Below are 16,655 nucleotides of genomic sequence, written 5' to 3' on the forward strand. Positions count from 1 at the left end.
AAGTTGGGGTGGAGATGTTAACCTGGGGAGCATTTAGATGATAGGAAGGCCATGAGGCTAGAATCACCTGGGGATAAGCGTAACAAGAAAAGGGAAAAGGGCCAGTGGCTGATCCAGGCTGCTTGGATGTTGGGGATTAGAGAGGTAACGAGGAACTTGCCAAGCGATGTAGCAGCTCGTGAGGTAGAGGGGGCACTGTTCTGGAAGCCCAGGGAGAGGGAGCAGTCAGCTGTGCCAGGCCTCCAGGTGAAGATGGAGAGGTGCCCCTTGGACTTCATAGCACAGAGGTTGTGGTGACCTTGAGACAGGCAGTGGAGAGGGTTCAGGGAATGGATGGCTCCTTCAAGGCATTGCTGTGAAGGGGAGCAGACAAGGGGGTGGGCAGTAGCTAGAGAGGTACACAGGGGCAAGACAGGTTTGGGGTGAGAGAGAGAACAGCCTGTTTGCAATGCTGATGGCAGATCCACGGAGCGAATGTGGAGTGATGCAGCAAGTTTCTTACCTGCAAAGTGACGGCCTACCTCCTGCTGACAGGGTCAGACAGCTGGCATCTGGACAGAGCCAGTGCTCCTGAACAGCACTTGCTGGTAGCAGGCCGACCCCTCATACAGAGCAGGATCCGCTCGGGAGTTTGGGTGCTGACTGCCAGGCTCTTGAGCAGGAAGAGGAGTGGTTCCCATCCTCCCCTCCCTGATACCACCTCCCAGGAGGGAAAGCCTTTCCCCCATCTTCTCCATCCTGTTGCTAGGCCCAGCAGTATCCTGTAGCCCCACATTCTGGCAGGGCACCCCTGGAGGGCAGGGAATGCTTCCCATCAGGCCTAGGAGGGTGCCAAGTCACCGGCAGTGGTATTTGACTGAGTGACCTTACTTTGTCCCCCCAGTGCCTGTGCGGAGGCCCAAACTCCCAGCATCCCTGGGGTGGTGGTGGAGGCACTGCTGAATTTCCCCTCAGAGGCAATGGTGGGTGGGCCCTGCATGAGCTGGACCTGCAGCATCTGGCTGCTCTCCTCTGTCCAGATGGGAGCTAGAGAGCTGGGTGCCAGAGGTACGGGCTGGATTAGGGCTGGTAGGAGGAGGCCTCACTTTACTGAGACTGGTCACTCCTTCCTTGCCAGAACCCTGGGCTTTTCTTTACTCAGATGAGGAAACCAAACTGAGAGAAAGGGTTCTGATCCAGCCTCATCCTCAAGACTTCGAGTCTCAGAGTAGTGCTGTTTACCTGTCTAGTCCCAGGTGGACTCAGCCTACAGGTCAGAGGTCATGAGAGGTTGGGTGAGGCCACTGGAGATGTTCATGTTTCTTCAGTATATCAGCCAAGGACCTGAAGAATATGCTGTCCCAGGTCAACTACCGGGTCCCCAACATGCGCTCCCTCCGAGAGCGTCTGACGGTAAGGGCCTCCTGGTCTATCTGCGGTAGGTGAGTGGGGAGGCCGGGAGCCCATGGCTGGTGGGGCTGACCAGAATCCTGCGGTATACCTTGCAGGACCTGGAGCTGCGCAGCAGCGATATCACCTATGGGCAGTTTGCTCAGGTGTACCGCAGCCTCATGTACAGCGACCAGAAGACGGTGCATGAAGCTACCTGCCCTCCCACGGCCCTTGCCCCTGCTCTCCTGCCCTAGCCCTGCTTGTGTCAGCCCTGCTGCCCTGCTTGGGGGCTTTTGGGTGCCATTTCTCCAGCTCTTCTCCTCCTGAGGCCTACCCCCATCTGTCACCCCAGCCTTTCTTTCTGAGAGCCCCTTTCCCACATGGCCTCCCAGGGCTCCCGCTCTGACCAGGTTCTGTCTCCTGCAGATGGACCTCCCCTTCTTGGAAGCCTGCGCCCCAAGGTTTGGTTTGAAATGGGGAGGTGGGGTTCCTTATGCGAACAGAAGGTAGTGGGAGGGGGTGATCCCATATTGGATCATTCTTGGCAAATGTGCTGGCTGGGAGCTGGGCTCTGCCTTCCAAGGGGCCCCTTATTGTCTGTGGACCATGTGAGCCAGCTGGCCGCCAGGCATTTCCCTTCTCTCCTGCAGGGCAGGGGAGCGGCCGGAGCTCTGCCGAATGTCCCTTCCGGAGTTCCAGCAGTTCCTCCTTGAGTACCAGGCGGTATGCTGGGCTGGGCTGGGACTGGGTCAGGGTTCCCGGCTGACGGTGGCTGGGCTCATCACTGACTGGAGCCTCTCATGTGCCCCCACCCTGCCCACCCCCATCAGGAGCTGTGGGCTGTCGACCGACTCCAGGTGCAGGAGTTCATGCTCGACTTCCTCCGAGACCCCTTGAGAGAGATTGAGGAGCCATACTTCTCCCTGGATGAGGTGAGGCCTGCTTTTCACCCCTCTGTCAGAGAGATGGGTCGGGCTGCCCAGGACCCCACCAGGTTTCCAGGAACTGATTTGCCTTAGGGGTGCCACCTTGCCCACCCCACTTAAGAATGAGCACCCTCTCCTTCCCCTGCCAGTGGGCTAGGCCTGGGGCTCAGTTTCTCTTCCCTTCCCCTCCCCATGTGTTCCTGGACAGTTTGTCACCTTCCTGTTCTCTAAGGAGAACAGTGTGTGGAACTCGCAGCTGGATGTGGTGTGCCCGGACACCATGAACAACCCTCTCTCTCACTATTGGATCTCCTCCTCGCACAACACGTGAGCGGCGCCCTTGGCCCCACCCAGCCTGACCTGGGGAGGGAGGGACTCACCTAACCACCCTGCCTTTCCTTCCCCATCTAGGTACCTGACCGGGGACCAGTTCTCCAGCGAGTCCTCCCTGGAAGCCTATGCTCGCTGCCTGCGCATGGGCTGCCGCTGTATTGAGTGTGCGTTGGGGCCAGGGCTCGGGGAGGAGGATGGGAGGCCTGCCCACTTGACCGTACTCATGTTGTTCCCCAGTGGACTGCTGGGACGGCCCAGACGGGATGCCAGTCATTTACCATGGACACACCCTTACAACCAAGATCAAGTTCTCAGACGTCCTGCACACCATCAAGGAGCATGCCTTCGTGGCCTCAGAGTGAGTGTGGGTAGGGACCCTGGCTCGGCTGGGCTCCAGCTCTCTCCTATGGCAAAAGGTAGAGGGCCCCCTCAGAGGTCCAGTCCCCATTCCACCTGCCTTTCATCTTCATCCTTCCTCTCCTGCTGCTTGTGCGAGCCATTGCTTCCCACAGAACTCCCTGTTTCCTGCATCCTTGTTTCCCCTTTTGTGGGTCCTTCTCCTTAGGTTGTGGAACACAGTCAAGCTCTTCCCATCCTTAAAAAAAAAATACTTAACCCTGACCATTGTCCTGCCAAGTCTTCCCTTCACAGCCCAGAAAATTACTTTGTCCCGTGTCCCATTCTACAACTCCTATTCACCCTCACCTGTGGTCACTGTGGGACGGGCTCTGGGAGGAGATCAGCAGTGACCAGGGCACTGGTCTCTGCTGCCTCATTGAAGGGATCACCAGGGCCGCCCAGTAGCTGAATTTGGAGGCTGCTTCTCCTCTTACCTGACCTCTTTGGTGTGGGATCTCTCTCCTGCTGGGGCAGCCTCCACCGGGGAACCAACTCATGGGACTGCAGCAGATCTGAGTCCCCAGAGTGCCCCTTTAGCACCTCTCCACCCTTCCAGTGGCCAGAACCTGCCTCCTCTCTGGGATAGCTCCCTGTAGATGGGACCCCAGGCCCTTGGCTCCTAAAACCTCACTGTGAGGGCTGTTTGGACTGAGATTTGACCCTGCAGAACCGTAGGGTCTGTGTTAGAACGAAGTAGTGGGGACACCACTTCTGGAAGAGTCCGAAGTGGAGCCGTGACAGGGTGGTCCCCTACCCTGCAGGTACCCGGTCATCCTGTCCATCGAGGACCACTGCAGCATTGCTCAGCAGAGGAACATGGCCCAGTACTTCAAGAAGGTGCTCGGGGACACACTCCTCACCAAGCCCGTGGACATTGCTGCCGATGGGCTCCCTTCCCCCAACCAGCTCAAGAGGAAGATCCTTATCAAGGTAGGGAGATGGGCTGGGGGCCTCCTGCTCAGGACCTCCCCATGGTCATTGGTCCGGCTGCTGGTCTGCGGCCTTGGTGAGGCAGTGTGGCTCTGGGACTCTGGCTGGCACTGCCATATCCTGGCCTGCTATCCACAGCACAAGAAGCTGGCTGAGGGCAGTGCCTATGAGGAGGTGCCTTCGTCTGTGATGTACTCTGAGAACGACATCAGCAACTCCATCAAGAATGGGATCCTCTACCTGGAAGACCCCGTGAACCATGTGAGGGCAGAACTGGCTGGGCCGGACTGGGCAGGGTGGGACAGGTGGTGGGAGCACCCTGTCACGGCCCCACGTCCGTCTCTTCCAGGAGTGGTATCCCCACTACTTTGTTCTGACCAGCAGCAAGATCTACTACTCTGAGGAGACCAGCAGTGACCAGGGCAATGAGGATGAGGAAGAGCCCAAGGAGGTGAGGGGCCAGCCCACGGCTGGGGGCTGGGCTGGGCTCAGAGTCACTGAGTGTCTTTGCTATCGTCCTCCCCCGTGCAGGCCAGTGGCAGCACCGAGCTGCACTCCAATGAGAAGTGGTTCCATGGGAAGCTTGGGGCAGGACGGGACGGGAGGCACATTGCCGAGCGCCTGCTGACTGAGTACTGCATTGAGACCGGGGCCCCTGATGGCTCCTTCCTAGTGCGCGAGAGCGAGACCTTCGTTGGCGACTACACCCTCTCTTTCTGGTAACCCACTCCCCATGCTTGTGCACATGGGTGCAGCACCACCCTGAGGTAGCTGTGATCCATTTTCTTTCCTTCCAGGCTTTCAGGGGAAACATTTAATCTCACCCACAAGCTTACATACACTTACCCAGTTAGCGGCCTCCCTCCTGCAGGGCTGCCCTGTCCCCCTCTAAGATTTGGTGCCTGTGTGGGACTCGGGCCTGTGCTCACTGCTTCCCCTCTTCCCTCAGGCGGAACGGGAAGGTCCAACACTGCCGGATCCACTCCCGGCAGGATGCTGGGACCCCCAAGTTCTTCTTGACAGACAACCTTGTATTTGACTCACTCTATGACCTCATCACGCACTACCAGCAGGTGCCCCTGCGCTGCAATGAATTTGAGATGCGCCTCTCGGAGCCTGTCCCCCAGACCAATGCCCACGAAAGCAAAGAGTGAGGGCGGGGATGGGGGTGGGTGGGGACCTGAGTGGTGATGGAGGGAAAGGTCCTGACTCAGGCCTGTCCTCAGATGGTACCACGCAAGCCTGACCAGAGCGCAGGCTGAGCACATGCTGATGCGCGTCCCCCGTGATGGGGCCTTCCTGGTGCGGAAACGGAATGAGCCCAACTCCTACGCCATCTCCTTCCGGTGAGGCGTGTGGCCTGGGATGCTGGAGGTGGTGCTGGCCTGCAGCTGGTCCCCTGTGTGACTGTTCTGTCCTTGTCAAGGGCTGAAGGCAAGATCAAGCATTGCCGCGTCCAGCAGGAGGGCCAGACAGTGATGCTGGGCAACTCGGAGTTTGACAGCCTTGTCGACCTCATCAGTTACTATGAGAAGCATCCACTGTATCGAAAGATGAAGCTGCGCTATCCCATCAATGAGGAGGCACTGGAGAAGATAGGCACAGCTGTGAGGACTGGTTGAGGGGTGCAGCAGGCAGGAGAGAGACAAGCATGACCCTCCCGGGCTCGCTGCTGAGAGGCCCAGAATCTACCAGTCAGGATAATCCAGATGTGTGGGGTGGGACTGGGCACAAGTTAGGCAGATGAGGTGGGGGACAGCCATTCAAGCAGTGGGCCCTGTGGGTCAAGGTGTGGGTGAAGGTGTCCTGGTGGAGTCCCATCAGGTGGAGAGGATGGGCCCGAGGATGGGGGCTTATCCAGACGGGTGTGGACTAGAGTGTTCCTGGGGCAGGAGAGAGTAGGCTACAGAAGTGGATCTTGGAGAACAGAGCTCCAGGGGGAGGAGACTGGTGAAAAGGCAGGACAGTGAGGGTTCTGGACCAGGGTCTCGATAAAAGGAAGGAGTCTGGGACGGAAGAGCCACTTGAGGCTCTTGTCATCAGTGACACAAATGGCATGGCCAGGGAGAAGACTGCCATCCACTGGAGCTGGGGTGGTGGAAAGGTGTGTGCTGGGGGTCAGGCTCAGCGGAGTGAGTGAGTGAACTGCCGAACAGAGCTCCGCTGCAGTGAGCTTGCTAATGGGGTGGGTCTCAAGCTAAGAATGTGGAGAGGGGAAGGGGTGAGGCCATGCCCACTGAGGTAGGAAGACCAGGAACCAGTGAAGAGGGCAGAGTTAGTGACCAGCTGCCCTCGGAAAGAGGCATGTGGCAGCCAGCACCCCTTTCGTCTCTGGGTGTTAACATGTCCCCATTCTGTCCCCTTTCTAGGAGCCTGACTATGGGGCCTTGTATGAGGGACGCAACCCTGGCTTTTATGTGGAGGCAAACCCTATGCCGACTTTTAAGGTACAGCCTCGGGCCTGTGGCCACAGGAAGCTGGGGAGAGTCCCCAACTGCTTAGGGCTTACATTTCTCTGCTCAGGGCCCATCTGTGGTCTTTGTGGAGAAGTGGTATTTGTGGTTTTCTGAGGCCTGAAAGGTTATGAGAAATGTGTGGTTGGTGTGTGGCCGCAGCTCTCTCAGGGCCAACCCCTCCCAGCCCCTGTCCCTGGGGGTCGGCACTGACCCTGTAGACTGCTCCCCGGGGTAACCCTGGTTTCCTCCTTGGCAGCAGTGGGGGGAAGGGGCACACTTGTCAGAAAACTTTGTTTTTGCTACTCACTCCCTCACCTCGTGGTGATCTTTCCAGACAGGATCTTTCTCTAAGGGGTAGGACCTGTGCCCTATCCCTTCCCCACCCCACCCCCTTTTCCTCAGCAGCCAGGAAGCCTGGGAGAAGGTTCCTTTTTATTTTCAGATGAGGAATGATGGGGTCCCAGGGACCTGCAAGGTTTCACCTGGACCCCGAGGAGCTTCCCTGGTAGAGGTGTGGCTCTGTCCCCAGTGACATCTGTCCTGGAATCTCCTGCAGGGCAGTGTTGAGGACTGTAACTAGGCGGGCTGCTGCCTAGCTGGGAAGCTCAGGAGCTAGTGTGTGCACGTGAGGCTGTAGTCGGGAGAGTGGCGGACAGGGACTGTGCTCTCACCACTGCTTCTCTCTGTGCAGTGTGCAGTCAAAGCCCTCTTTGACTACAAGGCGCAGAGAGACGACGAGCTGACTTTCACCAAGAGCGCCATCATCCAGAATGTGGAGAAGCAGGACGGAGGCTGGTGAGCTGGGTCCCTGGGCTGGAGAGCCCTACAAGTGCCTGTCTGTCCCACGTGTGTCTCCACAGTGCCTGCCGTGGCTTAGGTGTGGGGTCCCTGACAAAGGATACACCCCTCGTGGGTGTTTGGGGTGATTGCTGGGGGTCAGCAGCCTGTGGCTTCCACAGGTGGCGAGGAGACTATGGTGGGAAGAAGCAACTCTGGTTCCCGTCAAACTACGTGGAGGAGATGGTCAGCCCAGCAGTCCTGGAGCCTGAGAGGGAGGTGAGGCATGAACTGCTGGCAGAACAGGAGTCCCACCACCAGCTCCCCTGTGCACACACTCATCACAGTCAGGTGTGCCTGCGCATGCACAGCCAGCCCACACGTGTGGTCATCACAGCTGTGGTGTCCATGGTCTCCAACATATACATGCCACGTCTGTTTAATCATGTGCACACTTACAAGATGTATTTGTCGTATGCAACAGACATCCCCTCACACGCATGTATACAGGAGGCCTGCTGATGAACCTGTGGGCTTTGCTTCCCACAGCACTTGGACGAGAACAGCCCCCTGGGGGACTTGCTGCGGGGGGTCTTGGATGTTCCAGCTTGTCAGATTGGTGAGCCCCATCCTCTTCTCTCACCCACTGTTCCTCAGTGTCAGGCTCTCTCCATGCTCCAAGGGGGTGGGGGGCCGGTGGTGGCCCCAAAGGCTGCTCTCACTCTGAGTTCTTCCCATACTTAGACATCCCCTTGACACCACCCAGGCTCCTTTCTGCATGCTCACCCTGGGCCAGGCACAGCAGCTGATGCTGACATCCACAGTCCCAGTGGGTTGAGTCACAGGGTTTGACAGATGGTTGGGGCGGGTACCAGGGTCCAGATTTGAGGCCTATATCAGACAGACCAGGTTCAAGCCCTGGCCTCCCCACTCCTGGCAGTGCAAACAGGCCTGGCAGAGTAGCGCTGCCTCCCTCCAAGTGTTGGGAGGAAGAAAGGTGATGAGAAAACTTGAGGAAGGCACCGAAAGTGTCTGACCAAGCTCTTCTCTTTGCTCCCCCAGCCATCCGTCCTGAGGGCAAGAACAATCGGCCATTCGTCTTCTCCATCAGTATGGCATCGGTGGCGCAATGGTCCCTGGATGTTGCTGCCGACTCACAGGAGGAGCTGCAGGACTGGGTGAAAAAGATCCGTGAAGTGGCCCAGACCGCAGATGCCAGGGTAAGTGCCTGCCGGAGTCTGCGGGGTGCTGGGTGGGCAGCATGTTAGCCTCTAGGCAAGGATCTGGAGGAAACCCACATGAGCTAGCGATGTGGCCTGTTAGGGTGTGTTGAGATACGTGAGGCCATCCAGGTGGGTCTTCTCAGTGGGGCAGTTGGATACACAGGGCAGAGGTTAGAGGAGAAGTCTTGGGCTGGAGGCATGAGGACCGGAAAGGAGGAAGAGGAGCCTGGGAAGGACAGGGCTGTGGAGTCTCCCACAGGCATGGTAAGAATCTGAAAGTACCCGTTGGGTTTGGCAGCAGAAAATGGCCTTGGTGACACTAACAAGAGCCATGTCAGTGTCAGGGCTGGTACTGGATGGCAGTGGCCAGGCTCTCTGGGATCTGGCTATGGAAGAGAGCAGAGGGCTGAGATTTGGGTGGGCATTAATGCCAACAGCTCAGGAGCCAGCGGGATGGAGCCCGAGCTTGGCTGGAAGATAAGCCTTCTGGGGGAACGGAGAGAAGGAAGTACTCGCAAGGATAAAGGAGTTACACTTGGTGACCATTTAAATGCCCTAGTCATTTAGGGTGGAGTAGAGTGGCCTCAAAACAGATTTGTGAGCTGAACATAGTGGGGACGGGTCTGAGGATTGTGCCAAAAGTGTGGCCTGGGATAAGGTACTGGCAGGTGGTTGGAGGGATGGATCCCAGGGTCTAGGCTGAAAGGGGAAGAAAGAGGCTCTGAGTAGATGAGCCCCTGGTGGAAGTGGACCTCCAGGGGTAAGAGGACAGGATGGGGGCTCTCAGGAGTGGGCTTCGTTGCCAAAATGTGGCTGTGGCAGTAGATGTTGCGTTGGACTGGGGGAGCTGAGGCAATAAGGCTCAGGGTGGTGGAAGGATGGTCCTTGGGGTACAGAAGACCAAGCCAGAGGCCCAAGTTCCCAGTGAAGTCACAGGGAACCAGGAGGTGATGACCCTTTGGCCTGAGAAAAGCTAGGTAACAGATGGTGACAAAGCATCCTTGGGTAGTGCAGCCAACCCGGACCCCACCCTCTTCTCAGGCAGAGAGGAGGAAGGACAGTCCTGGGTTGAGGCTGAAATAGAGGGCTCTGTGTGTGGTCCAGTGGGGTCTGGAAGGTGCAGGGGACCTACCGTGTGGACTGCCCAAGGCTGGCAGGGGCTGCTTTCTTCTCGGTGGGGCTCCGCCTGGGGCTACAGCGCCCTTGTGTGTGCCACCAGCTCACTGAGGGGAAGATGATGGAGCGGAGGAAGAAGATCGCCCTTGAACTCTCCGAGCTTGTCGTCTACTGCCGGCCTGTTCCCTTCGATGAAGAGAGTAAGGGCCGAGGCACAGCGGGGTGCTCTCCATGGGGGGTGCAGGAGGAGTGTTGAGTCCCTTTATGCAGGGATTGGGTGCTGGCCCCCCAACTATGCCTGGGTGGGTGGGCTCTGTAAGTGTCCTCCGTTTGGCCCAGAGATTGGCACAGAACGTGCCTGCTACCGGGACATGTCGTCCTTCCCGGAAACCAAGGCGGAGAAGTATGTGAACAAGGCCAAAGGCAAGAAGTTCCTGCAGTACAACCGGCTGCAGCTCTCCCGCATCTACCCCAAGGGCCAGCGGCTAGACTCCTCCAATTATGACCCCTTGCCCATGTGGATCTGTGGCAGTCAGCTGGTGGCCCTCAACTTCCAGACCCCAGGTGAGGAGGTGCTGTGGGGTGGGGAGGAGCACCCCGGGCAGTGGGGCTGGAGGTCACTCACCTGGCTCTTGCAGACAAGCCCATGCAGATGAACCAGGCCCTCTTCATGACCGGCGGGCACTGCGGCTATGTGCTGCAGCCCAGCACCATGCGGGACGAGGCCTTCGACCCCTTTGACAAGAGCAGCCTCCGAGGGCTGGAGCCACGCGCCATCTGCATCGAGGTGGGCTTCTGAGTGGGAATGGGCTCGTTTCAGGAGCCAAAGATGGGATGCTGGTTAAGACTGAGGACGGGCACTGCTCTGTTGTTGAGCTTGAGGAAGACATAACTGTCCTGAGGTGGAAAGGCAGGTAGCAGTCTCAGCAGCAGGGCTGCTCCTGAAGCCAAGCCAAGGGTAACCACTGTCTGGGAGAAGGGCAGGAAGCTAGTGCCAGTGAACCAGGGGCGTGGTGCTCAGGAGAGCGACTCGCCCCAGGCTCGCATGCTTTTGTAGCAGTTCTTGAACAACCCTGCTGCCCTGCTGATGTGGGGTTCGGGGTGCTTGGGGCCTGAGCAGAGTCTTGGAGGAAGAGTGAGGAGAGTATGGAGTGAGCATCTGCTTCTGAGAAAAGAGATTCCTTTTTCCCCTAGAGGTAATTTGAAAGATTTCTATGTTAAAACAGACATGGATTTAATGTGAAGTAGATTGCAAAAACTCATGAAAATTTTGGTTAAAGCTAAGACATCTTCAAATGAAGATTTGCTTGCTGTCAGCAGGTACTCCTAGGGACTTAAGGGGCAGTGTCCTGGGGGCCCAGCAGAGGGCGCACTGCCTTCACTGCATGGTGGGGACTTGGAGGGAGCAGGAAGGACAATCCCAGGCCCATCTTTGCCTGCCTTACAGGTGCTGGGCGCCCGGCATCTACCAAAGAATGGCCGCGGCATTGTGTGTCCCTTTGTGGAGATTGAGGTTGCTGGAGCTGAGTATGACAACAACAAGCAGAAGACAGAGTTTGTGGGTGAGCCTTCCTTCCCCACTCCTGTCCTCATCCTCCCCTCTGCACCAGCGGCCCTATCCTCTTGAGGTGATGGCTTAAGGCCTTTTATCCTTGCTTTCGCAGTGGACAATGGCCTCAACCCCGTGTGGCCGGCCAAGCCCTTCCACTTCCAAATCAGTAACCCTGAATTCGCTTTCCTGCGCTTTGTGGTGTATGAGGAAGACATGTTTAGTGACCAGAACTTCCTGGCTCAGGCTACTTTCCCAGTGAAAGGCCTGAAGACAGGTGAGGACCCTGCCTGTGATCTGGGGTGGGAGGGTGGGGGCCCTTCCTCAGCTCCCTCCCAGGCTGAGGGCCAGGCTTTCCTCCCAGGATACAGAGCAGTGCCTTTGAAGAACAACTACAGTGAGGACCTGGAGTTGGCTTCCCTACTGGTCAAGGTCGACATTTTCCCTGCCAAGGTAATGGCAGGGGGTGGGACCCTGGCTGGGCGCAGCCTCACAGGTGCAGGGGAGTCACTGACCTCCGGTGCACTTCCCTCCTGGAAGCAGGAGAACGGTGACCTCAGTCCCTTCAGTGGCACGTCCCTGCGGGAGCGGGGCTCTGATGCCTCGGGCCAACTGTTCCATGGCCGGGCCCGCGAAGGCTCCTTTGAAGCGCGCTACCAGCAGCCATTTGAAGACTTTCGCATCTCCCAGGAGCATCTCCCAGACAATTTTGACAGCCGGGAGAGAAGGTGAGGGGTGGGGGGTGGGTGCCATTATGCATCTCAGCAGAGGGGGTGCTAGAGAGATGGGAAGTGGTTTGGTCAGTCATCCTTTGATACCCTTTTCTCCTGGGTATAAAAGTTGTAACTGTCTGTCCTGGGGCTGGGCTGCAAGGCCCTACTGCCAGTAAGGACACTCGTCCCTTCTGTCCAGGGCCCCACGAAGGACTCGGGTCAACGGAGACAATCGCCTCTAGCTGTGCCCCAGCCTCATGGAGAGCAGCAGGTGCTGCGTGCCTCTTGGAATGCCGTGAACTGGGTTCGTTGGAAGCGGCCTGCCATGGCACCCTTCCTGGTCTCGCAGCCTGGAGCCTGAATTCCAGCAGAGAATGCTAGACAAAAACCAAGCCATTAAGATGTATTCCTGTTTGGGGCCACCACAGCCCAGCCTGAGTGAAGGCAAAAACTGTACTGTGTCTCGCATTAAGCACACACATCTGGCCTGACTTCTGGAGGTGGATCCTACCATCTTATGGGGCCAGGACCATGTCCGAAGCCCCTTGGAGAGAGAGGCTGCCTCAGCTGGCATCACAGGAGGCTCTGAGGAGCAGCAGCAGCCTTGCTGGGCCAGGGAAACCAAGTTTACATTGTCCTGCAGCTTTAAAACCATAGCCGGGCAGGGTGGGGGGTGGATGCCCCCCATTTTGGCCTTGGAGTTAGGGCACAGGAGCACAGGGCCTGCCCGAGGAGGAGGACACAGCACAAGGGCACATTGCCCATGGCGGGGAACACGACCCAGGCTGAAAGATAAGGGGATCATGTTAAAAGCAGTATTGGGCGTCGCAGGCCATGGAAGGTTGCCCTGTGAGGGGCCAGTGGAGGCTGAGCCCAGGGCACCACTTGAAGCAGGGACAGGCAACGTGTCCCAGAGCCACAGCAGCGCCTCAGGACCATGGAAGGACAAGGGCCCAGAACTGGGCGCACCACACCACTGGGCTACACTATCTGCCACTGCCCATCACTGAGGACCTGCTTACCAGGTAGACAAGTTTGTGGATATACTTGAGGCCTTTGTCGGGATGATCAGCACCAGTGTGGCCAGAATGGAGGAGCAAGTCGCTAAGGCAGAGGCCCAGCTAGGGACTTTGCCCAGCACATTCAGGAAATTCCTGCACACAATTCACATGTCCTCCTTCAACAAGGCTCTCCAGAGGCCCCAGCAGATCGGATATGAAACCCCGTCCTGAAGACCACTTACCCTGTTACAGTGGAAGCCCTGGGGTCTGAGTGCCAGCCACCTGCCAGAGGGCGCTGCCTGGGATGATCTCAAGTGTTCAGTCAACTGAAAACCCTATTATTAGACATACATGATGTTGGAGTATAGAATTTTAAAGTTTATTTTTTGCACACTATTTCTCACTATCTTCATTATTTCACATAGGATGTATGATTCTTCTATGTCTTCCATGTCTAAGCTGCTTGGTGAAGGGATCGGGGAAGCCAAGTGAAAGAATTCAGCTGTGCACTGTGGCAGAACTGTTACTTTTATGGGTTTTCCAGCTCAGCTAACAGCGTGACTTTTTCACAATTTGTATCTACTCTTAAGAAAAACCACTGAGCCGTTAAAGCCTTGCTATTATTTGGTCCCACTATTGATTTCAGTTTCCTATAGCTTACTTTTAGGGTAGGTGGTCAATTATTTAACATTATGTTAAACTCTCCTTATCATGAATTGTAAACTGAAGGAAATCATACAATTTCTGAGGAAATGTAGAAAGGATGACCTCAAATCCTGATTATAGCAAACATGTCTATATATGGTTGCCAACGTTTGGTTTATAATATAAATATTAAAAATTTTAAATTTTATTGGGAAAGCTTTCCTTCTAAAAAGGACTTTTTAAAAAAGTATTTTTTTTTTCTCAATGGTGTAACTTACTCCTCCTACTCCTCACCATGGAGAAGCCTCTGAGGAGAGCAGCAGGTGGTGGCCTGCCCTATTGGGGGTTCAGTTTGGGGTGTTAAGGCACTGACAGGAAGGGGGTGGGAAGAGAGGAAATAGCAAAGCTTATTCTGGTGAGGTGGTTTTTTTTTAAGGTGAAAAAGACTTAATGCGCTTTCCCTTAGGACTGGAAGAGGGATCAAGGAGTTGCCTGCCTTGTGGGAGGTCGGGGGACAGGACAGGCAGTCAGGTGCTGAATGAAGCCTCTGAGCTGATGGCAGCTTCTGTCTAGCTGGTTGAAAGGTCCAAGGAAGGAGATGGAAGGCAGCCCCATCCCGAAGGGCAGGTTGGGGCCAGTCCCGAGGGTGCTTAGGTGCCTCACACACGCAACCCCATTGCCTGCATTTGGGCTCAGGTTTAGCCATTGCTAGTTCTGCTGCTCTCTTAAGATCTGACTGCCAAATAAATCATCCTTGTCTCCTTTCTCCTTTAACTTGTGTGTTCTTTTGTGGGCTTAGCAAAGCCAAGTTTCTGGAGGCTTGTTGACAAGGGACAATTGCCTGGTATTTTTTCTGCAGTAGAAGAAGGTGGGAAGTTCCCAGTCAAGCAGAACTTGCCTCCTCTGGGCTACAAGGAGGATGAGGCCACCCTCTCCTCCAGGGTGCCCACCTAGGGTGTTGATGGGTGGAGTGTGGCCAGCCAGCTATGGCAGTGGGCAGTTCCACAGAAACCTCTCCTTTCAAAAAAGACAGTGTTAAACGTAGGATGCTAGGTGCCGTGCTGGTTACCTCTGGAGCATGCAACCAAAATCTGCTCAGAATATAGTTGAAAAGTTCCTTTCCTCCTTTTCCCCTCCTGTGGCTGCTTTTATCATGGTCTGTGCTGGTGGGGAGAAAAAAAATCATACCATACAGAGTGCCTGCCTGCCTGGTGGGTGGATGGGTGGAGACAGGCATATGAAGCCATCCCAGGGAGCCTGAGAAAACCTGTCATCGAAGGGATACAGGTAAGTGTAATTAGTTGGTTCTTAGGATGGTAATTAGCATCCCCTGCTGCATAGACCAAAGCATGGTTGGTGGCTTTGGACCAAGATTATTTTAAGACGAGCCCAATGTGGATTTAGAGTTGTAGGTTCAAAACATCCCTTTCCTATTTGACAAGTCAGACCAAAGACATATATTTCTCAAGTTCACAGATGTGGGGTCAGTCCTGGTTCATTGTAGGCCCCTCTGAGCATCACCCACTTGGAGAACTGGGCTCATCACTTTAACTATTTCCTGTCATTCACTGAACTAGGTATGATAGCCAGTACCCAACTGCCACTGCTCAGGTTCTTGCTCGCCTACTAGAGCTTCCTGGTACTTCTCAGAGGAAGGAGGGTAGTGAGTGATAGCCCAGAAATAAGCCCATGCCTTTATGGTCAATATTTGACAAAGGAGGAAAACATACAATGGGGTAAAGACGGTATTCTAGCAATTTTCAACCAGTATGCCACAGTTATTCTTAAAATATGCAATACCTGACTATTCAGGGGCACTGACCTCTTCCCTTAGATTGTCAAATAAAAAAAAATGACAACAGCCAACACAATAGCCATCAGGTCTGAATACGCTGCCTTGAACCATAACATACAGCTCCTATAATAGATTGCATCTTATTGGTCACATTGCATAAGGTTGCGTCCAATTGGTTAATTCTTAGTACCAGAAATCATATATACAAGTATAGGCACTTGGTTTTTTACAAATTCACTTCGGAGATAAAATGGTACGTAATTTGGTAAATCTGTCAAAATTATATCTTTTTTTTTTTTGTCACATCACCAATAAATATATTTTTTGCTATACCACAGAATTTTAGTAATTAGTTTATGTCAGTCATGGGATGGAAAAGTTGAAAATCGCTTGTCTATTCAATAAGAGGTGTTGGGAAAATTGTACAGATGCGTACAAAAAAATGAAACTAGACTGCCTTCTTACACTATATGCAAGAATAAACTCCAAATGGATTAAAGACTTAAATGTAAAACTTGAAACCATAAAACTAGAGAAAACATAGGCAGTAAAATATCTGACATTTCCATTAGCAATATTTTTTTCTGACAAATCTTGGCCACAGGAAACAAAAGGAAAAACAAATTGGGACTACATCAAACTAAAAAGTTTTTGCATAGTAAAAGGGAACCATCACCAAAATGAAAAGACAATCCACTGAGTGGTAGAACATAGTCACCAATGATACATCTGACAAGGAATTAACCCAAAATTTATAAGGAACTCATACAACTCAACCTTTTTTAAAAATTCAACTAAAAAATGGGCAGAAAACCCAGATAGACACTTCTCTAAAGAGGACATACAGATGGCCAATAGGCATATGAAAAATGCTCATCTTTTCAGAGAAATGCAAATTAAAAACCACAATAAGACACCGCCTCACCCCTGTCAGAATGGCTAGCCTCAATAAGCAAGTGCTGGAGAGGATGTGGGGAAAAGGGAACCCTAGTGCACTGTTGCGGGGAATGCAGACTGGTGTAGCCACTGTGGAAAGCAATATGGAGTTTCCTCAAAAAATTCAAAATGGAACTGCCTTATGACACAGTGATTCCATTTCTGGGCATGTATCTGAAGAAACCTGAGACACTCGTTGGAAAGAATACATGCACCCTATGTTCATTGCAGTACTTTTTACAAAGCCAAGCTTTGGAAGCAGCCCAAGTGCCCATCAGTAGATGAGTGGATTAAAAGGCAGTGGTACATTTACACAATGGAATATGACTCAGACAGAAAAATAAATAAAAGAATGAAATCTTACCTTTTGTGACAGCATGGATGGACCTGGAGAATACTATGCTCAGGGAAATAAACCAGGCAGAGTAAATACCATGTAATTTCACTCGTGGAATCTAATGAACAAAATAAACGAACAAAAACAC

At 54.2% G+C, this 16,655-nt stretch overlaps 1 protein-coding gene and 1 long non-coding RNA gene across 3 annotated transcripts in view; one reads left to right on the forward strand and one right to left on the reverse strand.

The window, feature by feature from the left end:
- Window positions 1-14,213, forward strand: part of PLCG1 (phospholipase C gamma 1) — an 18,128-nt gene extending 3,915 nt beyond the window's left edge. The window contains exons 5-32 of one of the 2 annotated variants that reach the window (XM_015563914.1): window positions 1,308-1,392; window positions 1,488-1,571; window positions 1,798-1,832; window positions 2,022-2,094; window positions 2,202-2,303; window positions 2,506-2,624; window positions 2,709-2,794; window positions 2,868-2,988; window positions 3,791-3,959; window positions 4,098-4,220; window positions 4,309-4,410; window positions 4,491-4,678; window positions 4,909-5,109; window positions 5,186-5,305; window positions 5,386-5,566; window positions 6,329-6,406; window positions 7,107-7,210; window positions 7,375-7,471; window positions 7,742-7,811; window positions 8,255-8,412; window positions 9,635-9,731; window positions 9,871-10,095; window positions 10,170-10,318; window positions 10,979-11,093; window positions 11,196-11,357; window positions 11,445-11,533; window positions 11,621-11,808; window positions 11,993-14,213. In XM_015563914.1, coding sequence (XP_015419400.1) covers window positions 1,308-1,392; window positions 1,488-1,571; window positions 1,798-1,832; window positions 2,022-2,094; window positions 2,202-2,303; window positions 2,506-2,624; window positions 2,709-2,794; window positions 2,868-2,988; window positions 3,791-3,959; window positions 4,098-4,220; window positions 4,309-4,410; window positions 4,491-4,678; window positions 4,909-5,109; window positions 5,186-5,305; window positions 5,386-5,566; window positions 6,329-6,406; window positions 7,107-7,210; window positions 7,375-7,471; window positions 7,742-7,811; window positions 8,255-8,412; window positions 9,635-9,731; window positions 9,871-10,095; window positions 10,170-10,318; window positions 10,979-11,093; window positions 11,196-11,357; window positions 11,445-11,533; window positions 11,621-11,808; window positions 11,993-12,035 — 3,364 coding nt within the window. In that variant the 3' untranslated portion in view covers window positions 12,036-14,213. The remainder of the gene's footprint in view (window positions 1-1,307; window positions 1,393-1,487; window positions 1,572-1,797; window positions 1,833-2,021; window positions 2,095-2,201; window positions 2,304-2,505; window positions 2,625-2,708; window positions 2,795-2,867; window positions 2,989-3,790; window positions 3,960-4,097; window positions 4,221-4,308; window positions 4,411-4,490; window positions 4,679-4,908; window positions 5,110-5,185; window positions 5,306-5,385; window positions 5,567-6,328; window positions 6,407-7,106; window positions 7,211-7,374; window positions 7,472-7,741; window positions 7,812-8,254; window positions 8,413-9,634; window positions 9,732-9,870; window positions 10,096-10,169; window positions 10,319-10,978; window positions 11,094-11,195; window positions 11,358-11,444; window positions 11,534-11,620; window positions 11,809-11,992) is intronic. The other variant, XM_015563913.1, reaches the window with a different exon arrangement.
- LOC107183081 lies at window positions 8,280-10,239 on the reverse strand. The gene is made up of 3 exons (XR_001513851.1): window positions 10,157-10,239; window positions 9,548-9,638; window positions 8,280-8,366 (listed from the first exon to the last, which is right to left on the reverse strand). It is a non-coding gene; the product is annotated as an uncharacterized LOC107183081 (long non-coding RNA).
- Window positions 14,214-16,655: the final 2,442 nt, after the last annotated feature.

Source organism: Myotis davidii, unplaced genomic scaffold, assembly GCF_000327345.1.
Source record: "Myotis davidii unplaced genomic scaffold, ASM32734v1 scaffold199, whole genome shotgun sequence".
Taxonomy (NCBI): Eukaryota; Metazoa; Chordata; class Mammalia; order Chiroptera; family Vespertilionidae; genus Myotis; species Myotis davidii.